This window comes from Oncorhynchus kisutch, linkage group LG1 (genome assembly GCF_002021735.2).
Source record: "Oncorhynchus kisutch isolate 150728-3 linkage group LG1, Okis_V2, whole genome shotgun sequence".
Lineage (NCBI taxonomy): Eukaryota > Metazoa > Chordata > Actinopteri > Salmoniformes > Salmonidae > Oncorhynchus > Oncorhynchus kisutch.
In genome coordinates this window covers 47,955,197-47,963,447 of record NC_034174.2, presented here as the reverse complement: position 1 = coordinate 47,963,447, position 8,251 = coordinate 47,955,197, and the positions used below count along the sequence as shown (strand labels likewise).

Genomic DNA, 8,251 nt, shown 5'->3' with positions numbered 1-8,251 from the left:
TTTTTTTCTAGGCTGCCCTCTGTGGCCGTAAAGATGCTTTGTGGTTTTTTTCTAGGCTGCCCTCTGTGGCCGTAAAGATGCTTTTTCTAACGTTTGTGTAATTTCAGCCAGTAGTTTTGAAAGAGGTGTTCAATAGTCAAAACGCGTCATCCAATTCTGTACCCCATCATCCATTTTGTGTGATATGTTACGAATTTTGCCATTTGAGTGATATGTACAAATCCAATTTGTGCAATACATTACGAATTTGTTGCGCTTAAGATTCTGGCGTGCATCTTTAAATTATTTCTCTCCACAGTTGTGTTCTTCTCTTTTAGCTTCTCTTCAGATTCACTCGATGCCTTCCTCTTCTCCTCAAGTCTGTCGTTGTCTTCTTATTTCTGGCAGCCTGTCTGTCTCATTTAGTTCTTCTTCCAACTTCATCTCTGAGGGAGAGCAATGAGAATCTTTAGATTTTTATTGATCACTGATAATTGTGATGACCATCTTCATGTTATAAAAAGGATTAACCTGACACTATGATGTAAAACAGAAAGGCTTTCTTGATCCTCCATTATCCAAGATGGAAAACCATTAATAATAATAACAAGACAGAATGTATTCGTTATTATCATTATGAAATTACCATCTGTCCCATTATCCAATCAATTGGCATTTCAGGAAATTAACTTTAACTGCAACACAATCTGGCTTAGGGCCCCCAAAAGGCTAGATCTCTGCAGCTCACTGGAATTCAGACAGGCAAACCTCAGGTTACTAGCCCACCTCTCTTCTCTTAAGACTCCCACAAACTTTATGCATTTGTTTTCTTGTAAAGAATTAAATGAAGGCCTCATGTTGTATTATTTGAAAGCACCCTCCACTCTAATTTCCCCTCTTCCACTCCTTCTCGTCTGCTTTCTCTCCATATCTTATTTCCAAACTCATCCCATCTGCCCAGATTCCCAAAACATCTGGTTGCTTTGGGCATGCTCCAGATGAGAAGCCTCCAGAATCCTGAAGCGGAAAGAGTGAAAAGAGAGGGGGAGAAAAGAAAGAGAGGAGGAAAGACAAGGGAGTGGGATTTGAGAGAGGAAAACACCACGGAGAAAGACGACTGAGAAAGACAATATTGATATCTTAAAAAGTGTTAGACGTAGAGAAAGAGAGAGATATATATATATATATATATATATATATGTATATATATAGAGAGAGACAGAATAGGAGTATCCTGGCAGCTATCCAGGCCTCAGCCCAAAGCCAGGTCCTGCTGCCGCTTCTTGTCTGTCCAGAACATGGTGCTGTTCCCACTCTGCAAACTGCTCTCAGGTCAGTCCAACTTATCCATCAAGGCACCTTCACTTCTTCTTTTCATCTCTCTCTCTCTCTCTCTCTCTCTCTCTCTCTCTCTCTCTCTCTCTCTCCTTATTTCTCTCTATACCTCACTTTCCCCTCTCTGTGAATCCTCACATCGCAGGCAATTGGTAAACATGTCATGGTTTTTCCAATTGCGAAATGGAGGAGAGTGAGAGATGTTTTTTTGGTTCATGTTTTAACCTCATACTGTTCTATCCGAAGCAATCAACCTGTTCAGTAGAAACAGAAGAAACAGAAGAAAACGCTGCAAAACAGAGTGAAACAAGAGACCCAAAAAGAAACACTTGCTTTCATTTTCTATTGCAAAAGTGTTTCTACTGTGTCCCCTAATGAACACAATCCTGGTGTCCTGATTTTATATTTTGGATCTAACACAGTTGTTTCATAGATACGATCTTGGTAGCTCACTGACTACAAGACTTTCAGGACACGATGGTAGGCCTACATGAAGCAGGATCATTTAGAAAGTAGCCTTGGGTGACACAGCCTACAAGTTCTGTAATGATACAGAGAGAGACTTTCACTACTAAAAGAATTGCAAGTTGTCACGGTTCCAAAGTGTAAGTGCATTCTTCTCATTCCCAAGACTTGTAACATTTCTTCCCTCATCAATGCTTCATTTTCAGAGCCACTGAGACATTTGTAAGCTGTGTACATAAAGGCCCAATGCAGCTGTTTTTATCTCAATATCAAATCATTTCCGGGTAACAATTAAGTACCTTACTCTAAAATAAGAAAAATTGCTTTTTAGCAAAGAGAAAATAACAATTTCTTAAACAAGAATTTTGCTAGGACTGTCTGAGAGTGTTCTGAGCAGGGAGGGGAAAACTGAACACTAGCTGTTATTGGCAGAGAGTTTTGGAACTATCTTCTTCTACGTGTTTCTACATATGCATTGCTTGCTGTTTGGGGTTTTAGGCTGGGTTTCTGTATAGCACTTTGTGACATTGGCTGATGTAAAAGGGGCTTTATAAATACATTTGATTGAATGATTGATTATTGGTCTATTAACTAATTTACTGCCTGGTGATGTCACCAGGCTGCATTTTCAGGTAGGCTGTTCAAACAACTGTTACACTAAAAGGGCATTATTATCATTTTCACAACTTCACAGTATTATTCCAACCTCATAGTGTGGGAATATATATAAAACACATTTTTGACTGCACTGGGCCTGTAGCCCTTTCCTGCAGTGAAATGACCAAATCGCCATCTAGTGGCCTCATGGGTGGAATGTTATTAATATTGTTCATAATTTCATAACTAATCAACATGATTTCAAAAACCTGCTTAAAATCTGGTGTTTCTATATAAAATGTTTTTTTTATTTTATTTCAGTCTTCTGTGATCTATATACAGTTGAAGTCAGAAGTTTACATACACCTTAGCCATTTAAACTCAGTTTTTCACAATTCCTGACATTTAATCCAAGTAAAAATTCCCTGTCTTAGGTCAGTTAGGATCACCACTTTATTTTAAGAATGTGAAATGTCAGAATAATAGTAGAGAGAATTATTTATTTCAGCTTTAATTTCTTTCATCACATTCCCAGTGGGTCAGAAGTTTACATACACTCAATTAGTATTTGATAGCATTACCTTTAAATTGTTTAACTTGGGTCAAACATTTTGGGTAGCCTTCTACAAGCTTCCCACAAGAAGTTGGGTGAATTTTGGCCAATTCCTCCTGACAGAGCTGGTGTAACTGAGTCAGGTTTGTAGGCCTCCTTGCTCACACATGCTTTTTCAGTTCTGCCCACAAATATTCTATGGGATTGAGGTCAGGGCTTTGTGATGGCCACTCCAATACCTTGACTTTGTTGTCTTTAAGCCATTTTGCCACAACTTTGTAAGTATGTTTGGGGTCAATGTCCATTTGGAAGACCATTTTGTGACCAAGCTTTAACTTCCTGAATGATGTCTTGAGTTGCTTCAATACATAATTTTCCTTGCTAATATTTTGTGAAGTGCACCAGTCCCGCCTGCAGCAAAGCACCCCAACAACATGATGCTGCCACCCCTGTGCTTCACAGTTGGGATGGTGTTCTTCGGCTTGCAAACATCCCCCCTTTTCCTCCAAACATAACAATGGTCATTATGGCCAAACAGTTCTATTTTTGTTTCATCAGATCAGAGGACATTTCTCCAAAAAGTAAGATCTTTGTCCCCATGTGCAGTTGCAAACCGTAGTCTGTCTTTTTTGGCAGTTTTGGAGCAGTGGCTTCTTCCTTGCTGAGCGGCCTTTCAGGTTATGTCGATATACAGTGCCTTGCGAAAGTATTCGGCCCCCTTGAACTTTGCGACCTTTTGCCACATTTCAGGCTTCAAACATAAAGATATAAAACTGTATTTTTTTGTGAAGAATCAACAACAAGTGGGACACAATCATGAAGTGGAACGACATTTATTGGATATTTCAAACTTTTTTAACAAATCAAAAACTGAAAAATTGGGCGTGCAAAATTATTCAGCCCCTTTACTTTCAGTGCAGCAAACTCTCTCCAGAAGTTCAGTGAGGATCTCTGAATGATCCAATGTTGACCTAAATGACTAATGATGATAAATACAATCCACCTGTGTGTAATCAAGTCTCCGTATAAATGCACCTGCACTGTGATAGTCTCAGAGGTCCGTTAAAAGCGCAGAGAGCATCATGAAGAACAAGGAACACACCAGGCAGGTCCGAGATACTGTTGTGAAGAAGTTTAAAGCCGGATTTGGATACAAAACGATTTCCCAAGCTTTAAACATCCCAAGGAGCACTGTGCAAGCGATAATATTGAAATGGAAGGAGTATCAGACCACTGCAAATCTACCAAGACCTGGCCGTCCCTCTAAACTTTCAGCTCATACAAGGAGAAGACTGATCAGAGATGCAGCCAAGAGGCCCATGATTACTCTGGATGAACTGCAGAGATCTACAGCTGAGGTGGGAGACTCTGTCCATAGGACAACAATCAGTCGTATATTGCACAAATCTGGCCTTTATGGAAGAGTGGCAAGAAGAAAGCCATTTCTTAAAGATATCCATAAAAAGTGTCGTTTAAAGTTTGCCACAAGCCACCTGGGAGACACACCAAACATGTGGAAGAAGGTGCTCTGGTCAGATGAAACCAAAATTGAACTTTTTGGCAACAATGCAAAACGTTATTTTTGGCGTAAAAGCAACATCACCCTGAACACACCATCCCCACTGTCAAACATGGTGGTGGCAGCATCATGGTTTGGGCCTGCTTTTCTTCAGCAGGGACAGGGAAGATGGTTAAAATTGATGGGAAGTTGGATGGAGCCAAATACAGGACCATTCTGGAAGAAAACCTGATGGAGTCTGCAAAAGACCTGAGACTGGGACGGAGATTTGTCTTCCAACAAGACAATGATCCAAAACATAAAGCAAAATCTACAATGGAATGGTTCAAAAATAAACATATCCAGGTGTTAGAATGGCTAAGTCAAAGTCCAGACCTGAATCCAATCGAGAATCTGTGGAAAGAACTGAAAACTGCTGTTCACAAATGCTCTCCATCCAACCTCACTGAGCTCGAGCTGTTTTGCAAGGAGGAATGGGAAAAAATTTCAGTCTCTCGATGTGCAAAACTGATAGAGACATACCCCAAGCGACTTACAGCTGTAATCGCAGCAAAAGGTGGCGCTACAAAGTATTAACTTAAGGGGGCTGAATAATTTTCCACACCCAATTTTTCAGTTTTTGAATTGTTAAAAAAGTTTGAAATATCCAATAAATGTCATTCCACTTCATGATTGTGTCCCACTTGTTGTTGATTCTTCACAAAAAAATACAGTTTTATATCTTTATGTTTGAAGCCTGAAATGTGGAAAAAGGTCGCAAAGTTCAAGGGGGCCGAATACTTTCGCAAGGCACTGTAGGTCCCGTTTTATTTTTGAATCTGTTTCCTCCAGCATCTTCACAAGGTCCTTTGCTGTTGTTCTGGGATTGATTTACACTTCTCACACCAAAGTACGTTCATCTCTAGGAGAACGCATCTTCTTCCTGAGCGGTATGACGGCTGCGTGGTCACATGGTGTTTATACTTGCGTACTATTGTTTGTACAGATGAATGTGGTACCTTCAGGTGTTTGGAAATTGCTCCCAAGGATGAACCAGACTTCTGGAGGTCTACAATTTTTTTCTAAGGTCTTGGCTAATTTCTTTTGATTTTCCCATGATGTCAAGCAAAGAGGCATCGAGTTTGAAGGTAGGCCTTGAAATACATCCACAGGTACACCTCCAATTGACTCAAATTATGTCCATTAGCCTATCAGAAGCTTCTAAAGCCATGACATCATTTTCTGGAATTTTCCAAGCTGTTTAAAGGCACAGTCAACTTAGTGTATGGTAACTTCTGACCCACTGGAATTGTGATACAGTGAATTTTAAGTGAAATAATCTGTCTGTAAACAATTGTTGGAAAAATTACTTGTATCAGGCACAAAGTAGATGTCTTAACCGACTTGCCAAAACTATAGTTTGTTAACAAGAAATTTGTGGAGTGATTGAAAAACAAGTTTTATGACTCCAACCTAAGTGTATGTAAACTTCTGACTTCAACTGTAAAGTATAGTGTATAAAAATTGAATACATTTAAACTCTACATCTGACACGGTATAGGTGTTTTCTTTTGTGTGAAGTGTATACTTTTGTTTCAAAATAGATTTGTTTAAGACTACCAAGAAACACTCTGTGTGACCCTGACTTAGCCCACTGCAGTAAATAAGACAGGAATGTATGTTCTCACTCTTTGACTCAAAAGGGACACAGATCCATTACTGTGTATTCTAGGCTGATGGAACCAGTGTGGTAATTTTGTGTGTGTGTGTGTGTGTGTGTGTGTGTGTGTGTGTGTGTGTGTGTGTGTGTGTGTGTGTGTGTGTGTGTGTGTGTGTGTGTGTGTGTGTGTGTGTGCGCGTGTGCGTGTGCGTGTCCGTACACACCAGCCCCAGGTCAGTTAACCAGTAGGCTATGTTGTGTTATATCCAACAGGGTCAGTCAGAGTGACCAAGAAGCAGCTGGTCCTGTACTGTCTGCTCCTATCTCTGCTCGTATGTGAGTGTTACATCAGTATTTGTTCTCTCGTCACATTCTGTGCTCAGGAAGTGGAGAACGCTTTTGTTTTTGTCAGGGTACCTTTCGTGCTGTAACCTCATTTACACTGGTGTCCAAAAGTAGTACCCTTCATTTCAGCCATTTTCAGCAGTCTGCTAAGAAAATACGATACTGACAAACAATTCGGTGACACGTCTTTCTAGACATTCTGTGGTAATATGGACAGATGAAGATAATTAAGACCAACTCAATACATTCTAAACTTCATTAGAAAAGTACACTGCTCCTATTGCTTCACATTGTAATATAATCACTCACACTAAATATTTGATTTGTTCCTATCGTATAGTTGATGTGTTTCTATGTAATTCTTCTGTAAAAGTGAATAAATTGCACGTTATGAACATGGTTGACAAATTGTTAAAAATTTTTCTCCTCAGACTTTTTAAGATGGAGGAGAGCAGTGCTCAAGGTGGACACGCACCCTCTTCCTCTTTCTCTGGAGGCGGAATCAGGAAGTGTGGTCAGAGACATAGTGGTGGGCAGTGTGGAGGAACAGCAACAGCGCCTCCCGCTGGAGACATCCTGGGGCGCTCCTCTGGTGTGGGGCGACTCTGACGGCTCAGCGTCGCGGAGGGCCGAGTTTGCCCACCGCAGCGTCCGCACAGGCCTGCTGACGCTCGCCGTGGGGCCCTACGGCCACTTCCTACGCCGCTTCCTCTCCTCGGCCGAGCTCTACTTCCTGCCCGGTAACACTGTGGTCTACTACGTTCTTACGGACAGCCCTCGCGCCCTGGATCCCCCGACCCCGCTGGGCCCTGGCAGAGAGCTGAGGGTGGTCCCTGTGGCAGAGATGCCCGGCTGGGAGCATCTGGCCCAGGGCCGCATGGCCCTGCTGGCAGCCGCCATTAAAGATTCGGTTAGGCACGAGGTGGAGTACGTCTTCTGCATGGACGTGGACCAGGAGCTGGTGGCCCCGGTGGGAACTGAGATCCTGGGAGAGCTGGTGGCCACGCTGCACCCGGAGCTCTACGCCATGCCCCGCCACACCTTCCCGTACGAGCATGAGCCTGCCTCGCTGGCCCACGTGGAGGAGGACGAGGGCGACTACTACTACACGTCGGAGCTGTACGGGGGTCTGTGCGCTGATGTGTACGCCATGGCCCAGGCCTGCTCCCAGCTCATCCTCCAGGACCAGGAAAAGGGGCTGAGGGCTCGTGGACTGGAGGAGAGCTACCTCAACCGCTACCTGATCAACCGCAGGCCCACCTGTGTCCTCTCGCCCGAGTACAGCTGGTGGGACTCAGCCCTGGCCGCCGACGTGCCCACAAGAAGGGTGGTGTCCCTGGGGAGGCAGTGTGACACCCTGGAGCCACAAAAGAGACAGGAGCAGGACTGCTGAGAGGGTTATTTCTTTGCTTTGTCATAGAATTAGAACAACCATAAAATGTAGACAAATTCAAAAAGCAATCTTAAGGCAAACACAAGGATCCCTTGGAATCTGTTGATGTGTCAGTAAATAAACTAATGGCAGCAGACCCATTGGAGTGAATACTGTGTGTGTGTGTGTGTGTGTGTGTGTGTGTGTGTGTGTGTGTGTGTGTGTGTGTGTGTGTGTGTGTGTGTGTGTGTGTGTGTGTGTGTGTGTGCGTGTGTGTGTGTGTGTGTTTGCAGTCTATCTCTTCTGCACCAGACAAAAAAATGAATTAACCTGTCTCTTTAGACACAGGCCTATGCCATTAATGTCAGCTTGGAGATACGACTCCAAAGGCTTTTGTGGTTTCCAATAAGAGTCAACATTGTAAGTGCCCACTTTCACTGCACTGGC

General features: G+C 42.7%; 1 protein-coding gene across 1 annotated transcript; it reads left to right on the top strand.

Annotated features, from left to right (window-relative positions):
• Positions 1–979: 979 nt before the first annotated feature.
• LOC109899138 (globoside alpha-1,3-N-acetylgalactosaminyltransferase 1) lies at positions 980–7,961 on the top strand. The gene is made up of 3 exons (XM_020494229.2): positions 980–1,311; positions 6,361–6,423; positions 6,864–7,961. The coding sequence occupies exons 1-3, from the start codon at positions 1,278–1,280 to the stop codon at positions 7,823–7,825; spliced, it is 1,059 nt and encodes a 352-aa protein (XP_020349818.1). The 5' UTR covers positions 980–1,277; the 3' UTR covers positions 7,826–7,961.
• Positions 7,962–8,251: the final 290 nt, after the last annotated feature.

Bases quoted from the DNA above. Each gene is read 5' to 3' on its own strand.
- LOC109899138 (XM_020494229.2), top strand. From the start codon at position 1,278: ATGGTGCTGTTCCCACTCTGCAAACTGCTCTCAG. The intron at 1,312-6,360 runs GTCAGTCCAACT...TATATCCAACAG, and splicing joins ACTCTGCAAACTGCTCTCAG to GGTCAGTCAGAGTGACCAAG. The intron at 6,424-6,863 runs GTGAGTGTTACA...TTTTCTCCTCAG, and splicing joins GCTCCTATCTCTGCTCGTAT to ACTTTTTAAGATGGAGGAGA.